Source organism: Bos indicus, chromosome 9, assembly GCF_029378745.1.
Source record: "Bos indicus isolate NIAB-ARS_2022 breed Sahiwal x Tharparkar chromosome 9, NIAB-ARS_B.indTharparkar_mat_pri_1.0, whole genome shotgun sequence".
Classification (NCBI taxonomy): Eukaryota; Metazoa; Chordata; class Mammalia; order Artiodactyla; family Bovidae; genus Bos; species Bos indicus.
Window position 1 is genome coordinate 86,924,414 of NC_091768.1, and position 20,811 is coordinate 86,945,224.

General features: G+C 39.5%; 2 protein-coding genes across 2 annotated transcripts in view; both read right to left on the reverse strand.

Moving 5' to 3' along the window:
• Window positions 1-510, reverse strand: part of LATS1 (large tumor suppressor kinase 1) — a 39,196-nt gene extending 38,686 nt beyond the window's left edge. Inside the window, exon 1 of the mRNA XM_019967574.2 lies at window positions 108-510. The gene's annotated coding sequence lies outside the window, so the exon portion shown is untranslated. The remainder of the gene's footprint in view (window positions 1-107) is intronic.
• Window positions 511-4,675: 4,165 nt separating this feature from the next.
• On the reverse strand, window positions 4,676-20,508 carry NUP43 (nucleoporin 43). The gene is made up of 8 exons (XM_019967576.2): window positions 20,319-20,508; window positions 19,891-20,013; window positions 19,028-19,105; window positions 17,862-18,042; window positions 15,916-16,051; window positions 12,801-12,952; window positions 10,487-10,609; window positions 4,676-7,403 (listed from the first exon to the last, which is right to left on the reverse strand). Exons 1-8 carry the CDS (start codon window positions 20,436-20,438, stop codon window positions 7,174-7,176), a joined length of 1,143 nt encoding a protein of 380 aa, XP_019823135.1. The 5' UTR covers window positions 20,439-20,508; the 3' UTR covers window positions 4,676-7,173.
• Window positions 20,509-20,811: the final 303 nt, after the last annotated feature.

The following is a 20,811-nucleotide window of genomic DNA, read 5'->3' on the forward strand; positions in this document are numbered from 1 at the left end:
GACCCCCGCCAGCGGGGATGGGCGTGGGCCCCCACGGCCACCGCCCCGCCAACTCCGGCTCTGGAGGAGAGAGTGCGCCCCACCCGCTACGCCAGCCTCGGACCTACCTGCAGGCGGACAGCGGGGCTCCTGGACAGCGGCCACGGGCCCGAGGGCGGGTGCCGAGGCAGCCGGAGCCCTTCCCGGGGACCCTAAGTATCCCCGAGGGGGCAGGGCGGACAGAGGCGCCGGGGGGCTGCCGCGGGCCAGCGCGGCCCGTCGCGGAGGTCGCGGGGACCTGGCTCTCCCTTCAGCACCAGGCCACCGCCGCCGCCGCCATTTTGCCTTTCACTCGGTGTCACCGCCGCCGCACTCCCTTGCAGGTTTCCCGGATGTGGGCATTTCCCGGCGTCGCTTGCGCGGGGGCCGAGGACTGGGGGCTTCTGCCCGCCGGGTGGTGGGGAGCGAGCGCGCCGCCTGCCGCCTCCCTCCCTCTGCGGTCGCCCGCTAGTCTGCGTGTCCGCCAGCTGCGTCGCCCCCGCCTGGCGCTGCCCAGGTGACTCGCCCAGTCTGCTGGCGTCAGGCTCCCTCCTCCCAAGCCCACTCAAGTATTTCAGTGTCTCTGTTTTATTATATGAGCTCTTTCTGTGGCCGAATATAGAATAAAAGATGCGTATCCGAAGGAGTTTATTTCTCAGAAGGAAACAGCAGTGAGTTGCCCTCTGAAACCTAGCTCTGGAAGTTCAGGATTCAAGATTTCTAGAGACTTTGAAATAACTAGAATTTTGCTTAGCACTTTCCCCGAGTAAATCGGCGAGTTTAAGAATTTGCTGAATCAGCCGGATTAATATATTCTTGAACCGGGACAGACTAGGGAGTTTAGAGATTTTGATCGGCCAACCGAATCGGTAGAAGAGGAAGTCATTATTGCTGTAATTGGGATAATGATGACTGCGAGAAGAGGCTTTATTTGTTAGATTGAATTAAAGTTTCAGATAGGATCATTGAGTTTATGTTTAAAGGTCCTTTCCACCCATTGTACAGAGCTCCTTTGCCAATTCTGCTTCTAGAAAATATACACAGTTATTATTTTCAAATATCTCATTCTTTTTTAACTAGAGGAGACTAACTGTATTTAAGACTTCTTTTTTTCTGATGTTCAATTCGTTGTTGGCTACTCTGTTTAACTCTGTTAAAACTCTGTTAAACTCTGTTAAAAGATTACATTCCAGGAGAGGTTGGTTGAAAATCTATATTCCACAGTCACAGAGTCTGTAGAAGATATGACCCAAAGTGGCTCTAGGTCTTAACTGTTTTCAACTCGAGAACTAGGTAACCTGCAGGGTATCTTTCAGCCTCAACATTCTGTGACTAGTGTGAATCTAATATGTTTAGGGGCCTGTTTGCCCTCTGTAGGATTATGTATCTGAAAGAGCAGACTGCCCTCTGAACCTTGTCACCTGTCACCAACCCTCAGAACTTAAGTTCTTCATTTCTCTAAACCTAAAGGTGGATTTCTCCGAAAACTACTGTCTTTGGGAAACACTCCAGGATAATTCAAGGAGCTCAGGAAATTTCTCTCTATATTAAGAGGTTTATTCCTGTGAAGCCGAGGGAGAAAAGACCAGGGAAAGAAGAAAGGGAGTGCTCAGGAGAGAAGAACCAACCACCAAGATGAAAAGTGGCGGAGACTGGGAGGTGGTAGAAGTGAAAGACAAGGGAAGTACCTCCTAGGAGTGTTAGAGTCTAAGAATGACAATACATGCCATTGTGTTTGAAGGTCTTTTTGTGATGGAAAACCTTTGGTCCAGCTTTGGCCTATTCAGTTCTTCAATGCTTCGTGGAAGGTTATTTTGCTTTTGTTGTTGTTAAGTGTAGTTGATTTACAATATTGTGCTAGTTTCGGGTGTACAGCAGTAATTCAGTTCTAAATGTATATATTTTTCAGATTATTTTCCATTATAGGTTATTACAAGATATTGAATGTAATTCCATGTGCTATACAGCAAACCCTTGTTGTTTGTATATTTTATGTAGAGTAAGTTGTCTCATTTTGTTTTTATCAACAAAATGTAAGGGGCCAAATGTCATACTTGGGTAATTATAGGAACAGAGGCAGCACATGTGGAAGAAGTCTGCAGAGCACTGTGGTCCTGAGAACACAGGCCTTCCCAGTTCATAATATCTTAGGGGAAGTTTCTGAACTGTGAGTAGCCATATTCTCTTCAGTTCTGTTCAGTCGCTCAGTCGTGTCCAACTCTTTGTGACCCCATGAACCGCAGCATGCCAGGCCTGAGTGGAGAATTGTGTTCCACCTTCTTGAGAGCAGAGAATCTAGGTAAATTATTTGGAATTCTGAGCAGATTTGTCTCTCCAATTTTTTTCAAACATTATCAATGTGGAACTCATGGATATTTCTTTAATAGCTTCGGAGTTTTTAAAATTGATCACATTTTTCCAGCTTTGGCTGTTAAGAGCTCTTCCAGTTAACTGCTGTGTCCCTGTGACATACTCCCATCCTTGTGGGCTTAAAAAATCAAAAACAACAACAAAAACTTTCTCAATTTCTGGCACTGCAAAATGCTCTAAACTACCTGGTTTATTTCTCGCCCTCCAAGAAGTCTTGGTTCGTTTTATTGGGAGAATGTTGTTAGAAACTAAATCTGGGCTTGAGTTGTGCTCGTTGCTACTGAGGTATCCTTGCTTGTAGGATCTCTAGCTAAGAAATTTTGGTTCCATACTATGCAGGAGTAAGGTCTGTGTTTTGATTTGTTGCAGCTAGTATTTTACAGTCTGGTATTAACTTCAGCTTATTTCCATGGCCTGTACAAAAATTGTTTTGAAAACTGATGCATATCTGATGGCTATGTTGGGCTGTCAACCGTTCTTCTCCCAAAGTCCAGTGATGACAGTTTGTTTATAATTAAAATTTTTTACCTGATCAGCTAGATTTTAGTCTCTTCTCCCTAATTCTGTCTTCTCACCCCCACCTCCTTTGTGGCTTTCTCTTCTAACATAGTGAAGTGTTGAAAATGTTTTGATGCTAAGATGACTGTAGTCGAGTATGTGTGTGCATGCTCAGTTGTCTCTTTTCGACCCTATGGACTGTAGGGCGCCAGGCTCCTCTGTCCATGGGATTTTTCCAGGCAAGAATACTGGAGTTGCCATTTCCTCCTCCAGGGGATCTTCCAAACCCAGGGATCAAACCGGAGTCTCCTGTGTCTCCTGCAGGTGGATTCTTTACCACTGAGACTGTAGTCTGTTAGTTCTTTTATTCTGTATTGCCACTTAAATGTTAATTGTGGTTCAGAATGATACCAATGAAATAGTTTAACAGTTGCATATCATAATTTGGGTCTACTCAGATTTCATTTCTGTAAAACAAGAGCACATCTACTGCTTCAGATCATCTAACTAGTCTGAGCTAGATATCTTGATCTCATAAGCTTAAATGAAGGCTTGATATAAACTATACACTAGTGAACTTAGTATGCTTCTTAGACAAGATTCTAGAATGGATTATTAAATGGATGATGTTTCCACAATACTGTGAAATAGAGTGTTATTCTCAAGGGACAAGGAATTTTTCAATTATGCTAAAATTTGGATAGGATGATTCAAATGTGCTATAGGATGGCTACAGCACAGGTGTTTTTCTCACAGTAGCCTTGTGAACAAGATAAATGAATGGGGCTGAATGTCAAAAATCAGGCTGGTTTACAAATATTTCAACAACTGCAGCTGAATACTAATGACTCACGTATCACTGATACTTGGGAAGACTCTAGGAGTGTGCCTAAGCATTACAGTCCATTTAACCCAAGGGAATGAAGGTGCAGCAAGCATGCTGGGCAGTTCTAAAATGATCAGCTTCTGCAGAAAGGACTGAAAGGTGATCATTAGCTCTTTCCTAAAGTGAAATAACATTTGTCTTCTTAACCAGGAAGGATGTACCCATTGCAAGAATCAAAACCATTGGTGTTAACTTTAGGGAAGTATGGTTTACGGAGTATCAGGTGTGAAAAATTAAAGGTGTAAGTTAAATTAGCAGTCTAATTGAACAAGTATCAAAATAGTGAGAAAAGGCTGAGACAGCCACTACAAAGGAATATTGTACCCAGAACCAAGATAGATTTCTGTCATACTCTTAGCAAGGCAGAGACCACTGGGGAAGTATTCATTTTGGAAGTCACACTTTAATGGTGGTCTTTGGCAAATGAGGCATTTTTTTTTAAAAAAGGGAAAACATAATTGTGAATTTAATTTAGTTCAGACTGATTCAGGGCTTACTATTATCAGATATTGTGTTAAACAACTCAGAGATGGGCCCTGTTCTTGGGCTTATGGTCCAGTAGAGGGAGACAGGCTGCTCAGCAGAGGGCAGTAAGCACAGTACAAGCTCTGCACAATGGGCTTTTGATGCAGAGTACAATTTAGCCCAGATTGTTAAAGAGGCCAGCGAAGGGTTTCTCAAGAAAATGACACCTAAAAGGAGTTCAGAAAGGTAAGCTGGATTTAGCCAAAAAGGGCAAAAAAGGTGGGACAGGGAACCCTGCCCACAAGAAACCACTGAAGAGATTTTAAAAGTTTACCCCAAAGCAGCTACAATATGTAGTTTTGAATATCTGAATATATGATGAAAGAAATTAAATTTGCTTTCCGTGGCTCCCAAGTAAAGAAGACAAATGGAAGCAAGTTTCAGTTCAGTATGTGAAAATTCATTTATTTAGTGGAAACTTATAGTAAAGCACCCCAACACAATGGAAATTCCATAAAATGATTGGTGGTTGGTTTTGTCTCATAGTGAACCTACAGTAGGTTCACATGATCATTTCATTAACCCACAATAATGATTCTACCTTTTTTATAGGATTGTTTAGGACCCCACTCACACATTAAAACCTTGCCATATGCTATATCACTTACAGCTGTCAAATGAGGAGGCTACACTGGGAAATGGGAGACTTCATCATCGTGTATTTTCAAGTAGAGGCTGGATGAAAATTTTTTGTTGGGAATCTGTGGATGTGATGATTAAGTTTAGGTTGGAGATGCCCTCAAAGATATTGTTCACCTTGGAGATCCTAGAGTCCTCAAAAGAAACTATTTGATAGTTTTCATGAATGAAAGCAGTGAGAATGAACACATTGATAAATTAGGGTTTTATTTATACTACATAAAGCTTATGTTTCTTATTACATCTGGCAGAACTCATCAACTGATAGAAAATGTGACACTATTCAAATGTACTTTCTTTTGCTTATGGTTACAAATACCCTTAAATCAAAGCTTCAAACTTCAAACTTGTTTCCAGTCCAAGCTAGTATGCTAACCCTAAATGTCTGGTTCCCTCCCTCTACCGATTATTTACTATAACAATCAAGAGAAATTATTTACATTACTGCTGGAAATTGAGAAGGGTGCCAACAGCATTCATGAAACCTTCAGCTTTTCAGCAGCAGGTAATATGATTAAATCAGAGGCACAAAGCATTTTCCATTCACTGTACATGGAAAATGTGCCACTTGGGAGCCAGGGTCTCCCAGGAATGAGGATCAACTCTGAGCCCATTCAAAGCAAGGATGCTGACCTGCCAAGTGGAATGGGAGGATGCCTCTACTGAGTGAAGAGAGGGACACTGCAGCTTAGGCTGCTGCAAGGTATTCATATAAACGGAAATATAAAGTCAAAAGGACAATTCTTAGGTATATTATTACTGAATCCATGTTTTTACTGCGAGAGAATGTGCATTCACAAATATAACATGTATATTTCATTTTTTATGAAAAATTATTTACATTAATGGATACAAAGTGGTATGAAAAGAACTATGTCTGTTTGAGATTATTGGTACTTTTTCTTTTGACTGCTTTTTCTGTAATGAATGGCTTTTGTAATAACAAAGTTTTAAAAACTAGCCCCAGCAATAAAACTAGAAACTGATTAAAAATTCTTATCAGCAACATTTTTTTTCCTTCTTCAATTCTTTGGAATTCAGAGTTACTAAATATCTTTAGTCAATTATTTTTTGAGCCAAATATATATATATATATATACAGAACAACAAATGCATATATATATATATTCTATTTTAAAATGTAAACAAAAAAAACTTCAAACCCCCAAAATCCTGAGAATAAGTCAACATAAAAAAACTGAACATATTTATTGGGCCAGAAAGACAAAAACTTGTAATTATCTGTTGTTGGAATTGTAAAGTAAATAAACAGAAACTTCCTGTGTAACAGGAGTGATCTTTCATTAAGGTCTTTACAATTCAATGATGCATTTACTCTTAACAAACTTTGGAAAGACAGTATCATAAAACTGTCTCAAAATTCTATGTTAGGTCATCATTAACATTAAAGATAAGGATGGCAAAACTCTTTACTCCTATCACATCATCATACTAGTCTCATACATGTTACCTCTCAAATTTTAGTTGGAAGCTGGCTCACTTACCAATGTCAAATCCTATTTTATTGCACAATGTCCAATTCAGCAATTTTCAACTATGGTGTAAAAAACTATATAAAAGCAAAAATCCTTATGAAAAATGTATTTTGTCTTTTTTCAAGAGAAACAAAGCTGGGTCTAAGGAGAGTTCTATTCAAACCCATTCTAATAAAGGAACCCATCAAAACATTTTCACCTTAAAAAAAATTTGAGCACTACCAAAAACTGTCATTTTTGCTCTACTCAATTCTTACTGAAGAAAGTTTACTGAAATTATTAAGGAAATAAAATGTTGAAGGACTGAAGAACTACTTGCAGTAAAGAGAATAAATACTAGTATTGAAAAATGTCACCAGGGAGGGACATATCATACCCCACATACTGCTGATAAAAAGGAAAGGAACCTGTTGGTGGTTTGACATTATTAAGCCCTACAACATCAAAAATGGAGAGTTGGTTCCATGAGCTGTCTAGAATGGTGCTGAAGGCAGTGCTTTCATCAGAACAAGGATCCCTCTGATGTTCCGCCACATATTTCAATTCTTTTGCCATGGGTCATCAATCAGACTCCAGCAACTGTTAGAGCAATATTCAACTAACAAACTGGGCATCAACATTAACAATAGTTTACGGATGTTCCCCTTGCAAATTTCACATTTTCCAATAACAAAAATTTGCACAGAAATTGGCATTTGAAAGGCTGTAACTGTATGTTTTACCTGAAATCTTTTAGTATCTTCATGAAAAAAGCTGTCTAGTAACATAAATTGCTTCTGCATCCGTTCCACAAACAAGACAAGGACCTAAAACATCCAGACTGTTCACAGACAAGGTCCTATTAGGAAGCAAGCTTGTGATTTCAATACGATCTTTGGCAGGATCAGTGCTGAGCCAGGAGCTTATAAGAGACTGGTGAACATTAGCTTGGTTACTAATGGTATGAGACAAAAAAGTACTATTTCTTCCTCCTGGGGAAAAAAAGAAAATGGGAAAACACTGTTCAAGATCAATTTTATACTAGTAAATCTCTGAAATTCTAATATTTAAAAAATGTAATGATATAAACTTGTTTTAACTCTCAAGAATAACAGGCTGATGATTCCATTATAACACATCACCATTTTTGACCAAAAGCTTCTAAGTCAGTGATATTAAACACTCAAATTTTCATGGGATAACATGGCTTTCAAACTTGAACTCTTCAGCAAAGCACAAGATTAATTTTGACCTTGTCTTCCTATTTATACTTTAATGGAAAGTCTCAGAAATGTAGCAAAATGGCTAGAGGACAAGTAGAATAGATGTAGATAATATGTAGAAACCTAAACGGTTAGATAATCAAAAAATGAAGTGATCACGAGGAAATTTCTGGATGTATTTCTAAAAATATATATTTCTAAAAATATAATCAACTTGCTGTAGATCTCCTTTTATTCTTGCATTTATTTTAGGTAAATATTCTTAAAAGTAGACTTTTAGAACACTACCAAATTATAAACTTTTATCTCTGACAGTGCTCTGCATTTAACATAGAATTAATTATTTCAGTTTTAGCCTTCATTTCAAATTTTCTTTCTACTTTTTGCCAGATCAAATAAAGACAGATTTCATTTACTCTCAATAAATGGCTGACACCTACTATATGCCAGGCTCTGTGCTAAGTGCTGGGAATACAAGGCAAAGTCTCTGATACCTTGAAGTTTAAAAATTAGTGGGTTTAAATCTTGCTGATTCTTAAAGCCCAGCTCAACTTCCTTTTCTGAGAAGTCTGTCAAGATGACTCTGGTTCATGCTTTTTTCTTTCCTGGAACCCTCAGCACTTGTATGCACCCCTAATAATTTACTATTTGCAACATTTCTTATATCATGATTTAACTTTCTTTGGCCCCTTCTCCTAAATTAAAACTAAGTATTCCTTAAGAGCAGGTTGTATAGATTATTTTACTTTTTCACAGTGTCTAATACTGTTCATTGCAATACCAGACACAGGATACAGTAAATGACTATTTCCAATCTAACCAGCCTTTTTCAAACTATAAAATCTCAAATGCAAGATGGTGGGGCTAGAAGAAGAAATAAAAAACCAAGTGCTTAGCTACTCCTGAGTATTTATTAGAAACTAATAAAACTATTAGTTTCTCCATACATGAAGTTATTAGCACAGGCATACTCCATGCTCTGCACATTCCATACTTTTCCAGAATTTTTCTGGAGAAGTTTTGGACTTTTCCTTCTTAGTTTCTGTTTACCTTTTACTGCTCCAATATTACTCTTGAATACTGTGAAAATGAACATTAGAATCACTGTGCAAAGTCTGTCTCCTGGTCCCCCTGCTTCCACTTTTCCAACCCTCTTCCCATAGTTGCTAAAGTGGTTGTTTGGAAACATAAGACAGATCACCCCACTTCCCTGCTCAAAATTCTCCAGTGGCTTTCAGTCACGTCAGAACGAAATCTCAACTCCTGCTCCCAGTCTGCAGAGTCCTGCTCCTCAGCTCCTTCTCACCATCTACTCCCCCTCCTGCCTGCTGAACTGCAGCCACACTGGCTCTTTTCTGTTCTCAGTCTCAGGCCTTTGGAATTTGGTGTTTCCTCTACCTGGAATGCTTGCCTGTGACTGGTACTTTCATCTCTTCAGGTTTCTGCTCAGATCTTCTCTCCTCTGCCAAGCGGCCCCTCCCCAATTAATTTTTTTTTATCATCCTACTCTCTTTACTCTTCTGCATGGTCATCAGGGTATTTGATCCAGTTCTTTTCCGTTTTGCTCTGTCTCCTTTGCTACTTTGCTGTGCTCTACTATGTACTGTAGGAATGAATTCCTTTTTCCAGGCTCCCTTGCCATCTGCTTTCCAGGTGAACCCTGCGCGTGGGAGATAACTATTGTGGGTGACGAAGGCAGAGAGGCTGTGGGGAGTAGGGTGGGGGTGGGGAAAAGCTCCAGGTTTCTGACAACAACACAGTGATTCCAGCCCCAGCTGAGGTGGCACCTTTTCTGCTGATCCAGAACCAACTCTGATAGTACTTCTAACAGGGCAGTGGAGGTTATTAACAACTGTTCATTTCTGGACATTCCTCCTTTTTGTTATTTGCTCTTCCAGCAACCCTTCCATTCCCTTTTGTTCTTCTAGCCCAACACACATGAAAACAATTCCTTCTAAATCCAGGATAGTTTCTGCTTTTCTGTTTGGACTTTTACTGAAACATCATCTACTGACTTACTGTCTACTGGAATATTTGCTCTACGTGCCTTGAGGCTTTTCTGCTCCCTGTCATGGGCTCTAACACCTAGAAGAGTACCTAGCACATGGCACTTCATAAACATTTGCTGAGTGAATGAACAAAGTTTGCAGTCATAGACAAGCTCAAAAACAGGAAGCTTAGAAAACACCAAAAGTGAAAATAAAAATTCTTTTTGATTTTAAGTGTATAGTTTCTGGATGACCTTTACTTGTGTTATGTCGCTTCAGTCGTGTCCAACTCTTTGCAACCCTACGGACAGTAGCCCACCAGGCTCCTCTGTCCATGGGATTCTCTAGGCAAGAATACTGGAGTGGGTTGCCATGCCCTCCTCCAGGGGATCTTCCCAACCCAGGGATTGAACCCGCACCTCTTATGTCTCCTGCATTGATAGGCAGGTTCTTTACAACTAGCGCCACCTGGGAAGTCCAACCTTTACTTACCTCTGTCTTTAATCAGGAGACAAAGCCTTTTATTCTGAGAAACCAGTACCTTAATACATAAAGGATCAACTTTTGTCTTGTCATACACCTTTGACAATGTAATATAGGAGAGTGATCAGTGCCTATTCTGTGGCATGAGGGCCCACAACAATGTACTTACAAAGTTAGCCAGCTAATAGCATTTCTAGTCGTCAGCAGTATAGCGGTCAGTAGCTGATAAATTTCACGCCCTGTGATACTAAAATTTACTCTGAGGCCAGAGAAAGGAAACCTTCTGTCACTCCTTAATGTTAAAAATATGACTATTTCTCATTTGGTGTATCAAAATATAATCTAAAGTTGCCCAAAAGAATCTTCATTAAAACATTTTACCTTGGTGAAAGAGTGATGACTTCTCAGGTCCGTCTGTGGAGGCATCCCAATGCCAGAGAGATCCATCTTCAGAACAAGTGAACAGATGATCTGGGTTGGATGGGTGAAAGTGAACTTCCCACACTATGAGATAAGAACCAAGGTTAGTTAAACCAACATCAAAACACTACCTCTAGGCATATCATCCATTAACCTCCATCACATACCTTCAAACTCTAAGCCTGTGATAAAATCAAAGGCTTCAGTGTCAAAGAGAAGGCATAATATAATGCTCCAAATGGCTGAAACACGTAGATAGGATAAAGACGTCAAGTAAATCTACTTGTGTATTGGGCCAGCAAATGAATGAAAATAAATGCTAGTCATCTGACCTACTGCTTTTTTATATAGAAAAGTATTGGGTTGGCCAAAAAGTGTGTTCAGGTTTTTCCATACCAATTTATGGCAAAACTCGAACAAAGTTTTGGCTAACCCAATGACAGTGGGATAATTCTGAAAAGATTTTTTGAAAATTGTTAAGTTCTTTTATTTTAAATTCCTATGTCATTAATATTTGAAGGCTTTATTATTGGAAAGGGAGAGGGAAGACCATAAAAGCAGTATACAAATGAAGTTCTAAGAGGCAGAGTCCAATTTTGGCTCATGCCAAGACTCTGCTCTGTATCACAGAAATAGCAACTAGCTCTCAGCAAGCCAAAACCTGGAAAGGCTTCAAGAATCTGGATCCAGTTTCAGATGAAGGACTTTTAAGAAGCCAACTTAGGACTAGGGGCTCCTCAAGCTCTCAACATTAAGGGAACTTTGTGTGCCAACAGACACCTGGGAACCAAGGACTGGCCAGGACTCCTCAGGAAGGTATCTGCAGCATGAAGGTAAAAAAAGTAGTCTGTAAGCAACGGTTCTGTGATTCTGGGTTAGGTAGGCTTAGAAAGCACCCAGAGTGTAGTATAAAAAGTGCAAGGCACATGTTTGCAAGCTGGCATTTTCATTCTGACAGTTACCACAATTAAACATGCTGCAGAACAAAAAGGTGACCTTCCTCTGGAAAAGAATGTGTTCTGGGTGAGTCCCTGTGTAAAGTACATTTATGCTGTTTCACTAAAACAAAGTAAAACAGAAGAGCCTAATAGAGCCATTGAAGACTGCCCAAATCGAGATACTTATGTATTTATATACTTTCCAATTAGAAAACAAACCTCTAGCCAAGAGTCAAGATGAACTGAAATACATTACAAGCCACTAGTGTGTTCTGCTTAACAATAAAGGCTGGTATTTAAAAATAGGCTGGTGAGAAGAGCTTTGAAACTTTATAATTCTAACTACTACTGGGTTAGCAACAACAGAATGTGATGCATACCCTATTTATTCCCCCCTCTCCCCGCCCCCCACCCCACATAGCCCTACCTAGAAGAGGGAAACAGTTTTTATTTGCTTCTTATATATAATTTTTGGAGAAGGAAATGGCAACCCACTCCAGTATTCTTGTCTGGAGAATCCCAGGGACGGCGGAGCCTGGTGGGCTGACGTCTATGGGGTCGCACAGAGTCGGACACGACTGAAGCGACTTAGCATAGCATAGCATAGCATAGCATAGCATATATAATCTTAAAAACTAATAATCTTCCCCAAGTATTAATAATGTGAAACTTTAGCTTCGAAGTTACAATACTGGCATAATGTTTGCTTTTCTACACTTTTATTCAAGCATTAATACCAACTTTTCCCAAGACAGAATTTAAAACTATAACCCACCCTGACCTGTGGTGATAAAACATCTGTTCAGCCAAAACATCTCCACTAAAATCAAAAGACAAACAAAAAAAGGCAAGAGCCTATATCTTTTGTTCTTGCTAAAAGAAAAAAAAAAAGGTATAATAATAAATTGAAGAACACACAGACTGGCAAATATTAAAAACAACAACCTGCATTTTGCATGGGAAAAGTACATTCTGACATACTGGGTATGACAATATAAACTGGTTATTATTTTTACGTAGAACAATTTGTCAACATGAATCACAGCTTTAAAATTATGCCAAATTTTTGACTCATCAATTCTATTTCTAAGAATTATCCTAAAAAATAAGCACATAAAGATAAACACATATGGATAATCACTACAGTTTTATGTATAATAAACATAAATTAAAGAATGTAAATGTCAAATAAGAAAGGAGTTAATTATTACAAACTTACACAATTCAGTCAAAAGTTCTGCTGTAGAATGATCCATATGTATCATTTATGGAAATTTGCTAACACTATGTTGTATAGTTCAGCCACCAAAAACTTAATGTATCTTCACAACACTTACTTTCAGCTTCATGAGCCTTTAGTAGAGACACAGGCATTGTACCTTGTCTAACATCCCAAATACTCAACATTCCATCCTGGCCGCCAGTAGCTACAACGTGCTGCTGGTTGGGATGTCGATCAACACAGTGGAGTGGCACTCGGTCACCAGTCCTTTAATGGGAAATACAATGACTTCAAACAGTGATAAAGTATAATTTATCATTGAATAACCCATGAAACAAGTTTCATCCCAGTAACTAAATGATAATTTTGTGGCTAGGGCTACTGGCTAAACTTAAACCATGTCAAAAACCTGATTACATTAAATATACCTCTAAATACTAGAATTCTGAGGGGGAATTAAAGGCTGGAGTTATTCATTCTCTCTTCAATTTGGACACATATGGAATAAGAAAATTTGATGGTAAGATATGCAAAAATTTCCATTTCTTAGCTTTTAAAAAACATTATATATTAACATAAACAGCATACTCCTTACTTCTATTCTGTCTTATTTAATGCTTAGTTTACATATATATTTTTCAGTTTGACACATACTATTATCTAGAGAAGGCTGCAAACATAGAAAGGGTATTTCTGCTTAGAAAAAGTATCTTGGACTGTATTTTTCTCCCAATCACATCTAGAGTGTATTATTTCACTATTAATTGGATCACCTGATGAGGAAAAATAAGTTCCCCATTAAATAATATACACTTCAAAAAGAAAATATAAACTTCTGATCAATACTACAAGTATTTATTAAATGCAGTAAGGTATTATCCACACAGTCAAAGGCTTTGGCATAGTCAATAAAGCAGAAATAGATGTTTTTCTGGAACTCTTGCTTTTTCCATGATCCAGCCGATGTTGGCAATTTGATCTCTGATTCCTCTTCCTTTTCTAAAACCAGCTTGAACATCAGGAAGTTTATGGTTCACATATTGCTGAAGCCTGGCTTGGAGAATTTTGAGCATTCCTTTACTAACATGTGAGATGAGTGCAATTGTGTAGTAGTTTGAGCATTCTTTGGCATTGCCTTTCTTTGGGATTGGAATGAAAACTGACCTTTTCCAGTCCTGTGGCCACTACTGAGTCTTCCAAATTTGCTGGCATATTGAGTGCAGCACTTTCACAGCATCATCTTTCAGGATTTGGAATAGCTCCACTGGAATTCCATCACCTCCACTAGCTTTGTTCGTAGTGATGCTTTCCAAGGCCCACTTGACTTCACATTCCAGGATGTCTGGCTCTAGATCAGTGATCACACCATCGTGATTATCTGGGTCGTGAAGATCTTTTTTGTACAGTTCTTCTGTGTATTCTTGCCATCTCTTCTTAATATCTTCTGCTTCTGTTAGGTCCATACCATTTCTGTCCTTTATCGAGCCCATCTTTGCATGAAATGTTCCTTTGGTATCTCTGATTTTCTTGAAGAGATCCCTAGTCTTTCCCATTCTGTTGTTCTCCTCTATTTCTTTGCATTGATCGCTGAAGAAGGCTTTCTTATCTCTTCTTGCTATTCTTTGGAACTCTGCATTCAGATGTTTATATCTTTCCTTTTCTCCTTTGCTTTTCGCTTCTCTTCTTTTCACAGCTATTTGTAAGGCCTCCCCAGACAGCCATTTTGCTTTTTTGCATTTCTTTTCCATGGGGATGGTCTTGCTCCCTGACTCCTGTCAAATGCCAAAGCCTTTGACTGTGTGGATCACAATAAACTGGAAAATTCTGAAAGAGATGGGAATACCAGACCACCTGACCTGTCTCTTGAGAAATCTGTATGCAGGTCAGGAAGCAACAGTTAGAACTGGACATGGAACAACAGACTGGTTCCAAATAGGAAAAGGAGTACCTCAAGGCTGTATATTGTCACCTTGTTTATTTAACTTATATGCAGAGTACATCATGAGAAACACTGGACTGGAAGAAACACAAGCTGGAATCAAGATTGCCGGGAGAAATATCAATAACCTCAGATCTGCAGATGACACCACCCTTATGGCAGAAAGGGAAGAGGAATTAAAAAGCCTCTTGATGAAAGTGAAAGAGGAGAGTGAAAAAGTTGGCTTAAAGCTCAACATTCAGAAAACGAAGATGATGGCATCTGGTCCCATCACTTCATGGGAAATAGATGGGGAACAGTGGAAACAGTGTCAGACTTCATTTTTGGGGGCTCCAAAATCACTGCAGATGGTGACTGCAGCCATGAAATTAAAAGACGCTTACTCCTTGGAAGGAAGGTTATGACCAACCTAGATAGCATATTCAAAAGCAGAGACATTACTTAGCCAACAAAGGTTCGTCTAGTCAAGGCTATGGTTTTTCCTGTGGTCATGTATGGATGTGAGAGTTGGACTGTGAAGAAAGCTGAGCGCCGAAGAATTGATGCTTTGAACTGTGGTGTTGGAGAAGGCTCTTGAGAGTCCCTTGGACTGCAAGGAGATCCAACCAGTCCATTCTGAAGGAGATCAGCCCTGGGATTTCTTTGGAAGGGATGATGCTAAAGCTGAAACTCCAGTACTTTGGCCACCTCATGCGAAGAGTCGACTCCTTGGAAAAGACTCTGATGCTGGGAGCGACTCGGGGCAGGAGGAGAAGGGGACGACAGAGGATGAGATGGCTGGATGGCATCACTGACTCGATGGACGTGAGTCTCAGTGAACTCCGGGAGTTGTGATGGACAGGGAGACCTGGCGTGCTGCAATTCATGGGGTCGCAAAGAGTCGGACACGACTGAGCGACTGATCTGATCTGAAGGTATTATCAAGCCCATCAAATTACACAATTGATCTGGAACAACATGGGTCCACTTACATATGAGTATTTTTCAGTAGTAAATATACATTGCTACATGATCTAAGGTTGGTTGAATCTGGGAAGGTGGAACCTTTGGTACAGAGGATTCCTGGTATATAGAGTGCCAACTATAAAGTATACATGGATTTTCGTGTTTATAGAGGGTCAGTGACTCTAATGCTTATATTGTTCAAGGGTCAACTGTATTTGCTTTATCAAAGTTAATCAGAAATTACTCTTAACATGCAATTGAAATACAATATAGTTTATAAAGTCAGTTGCTACAAATAATCAAACAAATTTGCTTTACACTACTGAAATTACAAATCAAAACTTACAGTGATAATATCTGTGTGGGCTCATTTCGTTGTTGTCTAAAATCCCATATTTTTAACTGTCCAATTGAATTTACTGTAAGGATCTCAGGAGTTCGAAGGAAGGTTACAGCATGGAGTGTACTGCTATCTGCATTGTCTGTAAATTAAGAAAACCACAGTGTATGTTAACAGGGCACCACTTTTCCATGAATATCTTAAACAGCGTTCCCTCTGTTGACTGAAAAATTACAAGTGAAATTTTAAATAAGTCACAATTTTATTTTTATGGAAAAATATAGGAACATATGTTAAAATGGACTCTCCTTTGATAGAAAAATTATATTACTCACAGGACATCTGAACTGTTTTCCAAATTGAGGACTAAGTTTTCATATATTTCTCTATTTCCACTTAAGAGTACTACCCTCCATGTCTGAGACAGCTGTTCAAGTTTCTTTATAATCCAATTTTATCTCCCACCACTGCTTCACCCTAGACAACCTAGACATCATGTTAAAAAGCAGAGACATTATTTGCTGGCAAAGGTCCATCTAGTCAAAGCTACGGTTTTTCTACTAGTCATGTATGGATGTGAGAGTTGGACTATAAAGAAAGCTAAGTGCTGAAGAATTGATGCTTTTGAACTGTGATGTTGGAGAAGACTCTTGAGAGTCCCTTGGACTGCAAGGAGATCAAACCAGTCCATCTTAAAGCAGATCAGTCCTGAATATTCATTGGAAGGACTGATGCTCAAGCTGAAGCTCCAATCCTTTGGCAACCTGATGTGAAGAACTGACTCACTGGAAAAGATTCTGATGCTGGGAAAGATTGAAGGCAAGAGAAGGGGACGACGGAGAATGAGATGGTTGGATGGCATCACTGACTCAATGGATATGAGCTTGAGCAAGCTCCAGGAGTTGGTGATGGACAGGGAAGCCTGGCGGGCTGCAGTCCATGCGGTCGCAAAGAGCACCTGAACTCAACTGCTTTACCCAGAACCTCCATTCTGTTGGGCCAAACACCACAGCTTCCTACAGAGCTCATTCTGACCCTGTATTATTCTGCTGACTCATCTCAAATCGATTCATCTTTATCCTTATCAGCTCTCTCTTCTGCCATGTTCTTCCTGTTTGCCTTAATGTTCCTTCTGTTTTTTCTAGTGTGTCTAAGCTTATACATCTTTATTTAGTATATACTTAAAGACTTTTGTTTTGTGACCCTCCTCCCAACTGTCACCAGGCCGGCAGTCTTTCAAAGCTAAACAAATGGTATTCCTCAGAACTAAAATAATAATAATACAAAAAACTGATTCATGGGCTCAATCCATAGAAGTTCTAATTCAAGAGGTCTAGGGTGATGGGCTGTTAAAAATCTCCTCAGGCAAGTCTGTGCAAAATATGGTTGAGAACTACTACACTAGTCAGACATGATTTAGCAACTAAACCACTACCACTGCACTAAATAATCCTTCTAAAACATGACGTGGGTACATTACCCCTTTGCTCAAAAACTTTCAATGGCTCCTTAGCTGTCTACCTAATAAAGTGTATTAGATTCTTCACAACCTGACTGCAATCTACCTTTCTTGTTTCATCTCTCAATTCTCCAAATATCTAAAGTCAGGTCAAACTACACTTTCTGTCATTCTCTGAATGGCCTTACCCCGCCTCTATGCTATTCCCTTTATCTGGTGTGCCATTTGTCAGTATTATTTATGGTCTAGAATCTAGATTAAATGAATTGCCCTGCCCCTCAATTCTTTATCCGATAATTCCTTCCAACCATCCTCCCCATAAATTTCTCTTTCTTCTACTCAGTCCTTCATACAGGCCTTATCAACATACCATCTTGATAAAGGGATTCTGCTTTGTATATTTCTAAATCCCTCAAACATTAAACCCCTGGCATTGCACATGGGCAGTGCTCAATTACTATACGATAGACCAAAGAAAGATAATTTTTCTTACCTATAGTTCTTACAGCTTCCTTGTGATCAGCTCTGAAGAGATTTATCCGACCATCTTCTCCAACTGTGACAATCTCTGGGTTGTTGCACACAACACCTGTGCATGGTGCATTGCTACAGGAAGGACTGCCCGGACCCGTGTGGTAGTGAGCTGCTGTCCACTGCTGGCTGGCTGACAGAGTCTAGGTGTCAGAAATGAGGCTATGATTAATTAAAGCAAAGCTCCCCAAAATTAGCACTTTCCCCAACTACGCTATTATTTTAAAACTTTGTTTCATACCTTTCTAGAAAAACAGTACTCTTTTCCCTTTGTATTTCAAAGTATTAAGGTCTAGGAAATACTTCCATTAAAGCTCTGTATTCACCAGATTAGATTCCAAAGAAACACTGTTTAATAATATTCCAAACTTATCTCAAACTAAAGAAACAGTTTTTAAGTATCAGGTAATTATGTGTTCCAAGACAACTCCAAATTCTTAAGGGAACTGATCTACATTGAAGAGAGAAATCTCTGCAGGGCTTTCCAGATGACTCTATTAAGAATAACGTTTAACTAGATCTGGGTCTTATACTTACTAAGCATGCCTATTAGTAAGATGACCTTTATTAATATCCAAATCTAAATAAGCATTCTCTTCCAGCAACTTAAAACTGTTAACTTCAAGTGGGCCCATTTTAAAGGACTACCCTTACCACTATGCTCTAAAGGTCAGCACTCTTAGCCTTTGACATATAAGAAAGGCATAGAAAAAATGTCAAGCCTTCATATAGTGTGTCTTTCCTTCTAATTAAAACCTCGGTTCTGTTCACAGAAGCAAAGTAGCTGTTCCTGCTCCCTCTCATGATGTCTGAGCTAGAAAGTGCTCTTTCTTCAGAAAACCAGAGGATCTTAAAAGAGAGTTACAGGAAAATTACTTGCCAGAATACCATATTGTTACATGGAACCTAAGAAAATTGAAGAGTTACCCAATTTCAATGAAAGTTCACACAAAAATGGTTCTAGAATTAGTCAACTAAAAGATGGGTAATACAATGACATTTCCCCATCCTTTTTATAGTTTTTGAGACAATAAAACTTTATTATTTGTCACTATTAAGTACAGCCTCTTTAAGCCTTCCTAAAAATAATTAAAATGCAAACTGAGTTTTCAAAGAAAAATTCTTTACCTGGTTATTTGGATGGTGGAGGAAAATTGTCACACATCCTGTCGATGAAGCAGCTACAATTCTTTCCTGGTCCAAAAACTAAACAGAAAATTCCTGCATGTTATAAATTCATAAATGTCAGCAGGGCGGAAGCCCATTTATCTAACTCAATTAGCAGTGTAACCATTTTAAAATGCAAAGAACCTACAAATGCTAAGCAAATAAAATGCCAAAGTCAAAACTGCTATACAAATAAAAGTATTTTCATAAAGAATAAACAACAATAATTTTTTCCCCCTAAACCTGTTCATCTACAATTGATTTAATTTTGTACAACTACCATAAAGGTTTAGGAAAGTATAATTCCCAGGGTCAGGAAGGTTTCCACAGAAGAAAATGCAGGGACTCTGAAGTCTTACAGATCAGAATTTGAAAACTTAATTCCATTCCCACCACTTATTACCCGATTTGAAACCTTGGCCAAGTTCTCCAAGTCTTGGTAAACTTGTAAAACGAGAATTCAAAAAGCAAAAACATGTAAAGTGCCTTGCATAGTATTTGTCATATAATTCATGCTCAAAATATTTTAGTTTTCTCATGAGAGATAACAATACTTGATTCACCAGCATTCCATGAGAATGAAATTAACTTATGTAAACACAGCTTGGCACATAGTAGATGGTCAATTAAACAAACAAGCTACGATTAACTTCACATCCCCTTCCCCTAACCAGCTATATGACATGGCAAATCATAACCTACAGAGAATTCAAGTTCTTGTAAACCCGGGGTAAGACTAGACAAACTGTAAGGTCCTTTACATCTCTCAATGTATTACTCTCAATTTTTTAAAAGTTAGCTCTTGGATATTACAACAGACGTACTTGTAAATCCATTACATCACCATGATGTTTGATACTGCACAATAATTGATGGTCTCCTTCAAATCCTCCATCAGAATCCAAGTTTCCAAAATCTCCAATAGACCACATTGAAACATAATTTTCCTGAAAAGCAGAAAATTTCATTTTGAGATGAAATATACGTCAAACTCCCCGAAATTGAAATGTGCACTGCCTTCAATCAACCCTGCTTTAAAAGTATCCCGGGCAGACGGCATAATAATCATTAAAAACACAAGAAACGAGGCCACTGATGGCTCTCAGATATAAGGCGACCGAGCGTGAGATGTGCATTCGGTAGAGAGAACCGCGTTAGGAGCTACGAAACAGGAGTTCGCGCGCTGGCTGACGGGGGCGCGGTTCCTGGAAGGAAGGAGATAGCAGGGACTCCAGGCTGGGCGCAGGGGTACCTCATTGTCCCAAGAGCCCGTGGCGAAAGTCTCCGCTGTCTGCAGGCTCCCTGGAGGTAATGGTCGCCAACGAGTCTTGCTGATTTTCTGTGACACAAACTTAGCATAAATTTCCTCCATGCTGAGAGGAACCCTGGCAGGCACAGCACGAAGTACAGGGCGTGCCACTCAGTCCCGCCCCTTCTCGCTGAGCCCTGATTGGACCGGACCTTACGAGGGACGGTGGCTGCAGAGAGCCAATTCTCCTCCGTCGGCAGTGCGGGAACGAACAACCCGGCCCCAAACGCGAAGAAGATGCGACGGCCTTCCTCATCAAGGCGGCTCTGAACCAAGGCAAAAGCATGCCAGTCCTTGTGCTGTAGGACCATCTGCAAAATCGGTATAGGAACACCGAGACAATACATTGGCGCAAAAGAATTTGTAATGTAAAGACAAATTTAAGAGCAAAAACAAAATAAAAGCAATGCAAGAGAAACGAGCTAGCAGCCACACC

Coding starts and splice junctions, on each gene's coding strand:
- NUP43 (XM_019967576.2), bottom strand. CDS start 20,438: ATGGAGGAAATTTATGCTAAGTTTGTGTCACAGAAAATCAGCAAGACT. Junction 19,106..19,890: donor GTGATGTAATGGATTTACAA/GTACGTCTGTTG, acceptor TTTTCTGTTTAG/TTTTTGGACCAGGAAAGAAT. Junction 7,404..10,486: donor GTCATCACTCTTTCACCAAG/GTAAAATGTTTT, acceptor TTTTTTCCCCAG/GAGGAAGAAATAGTACTTTT.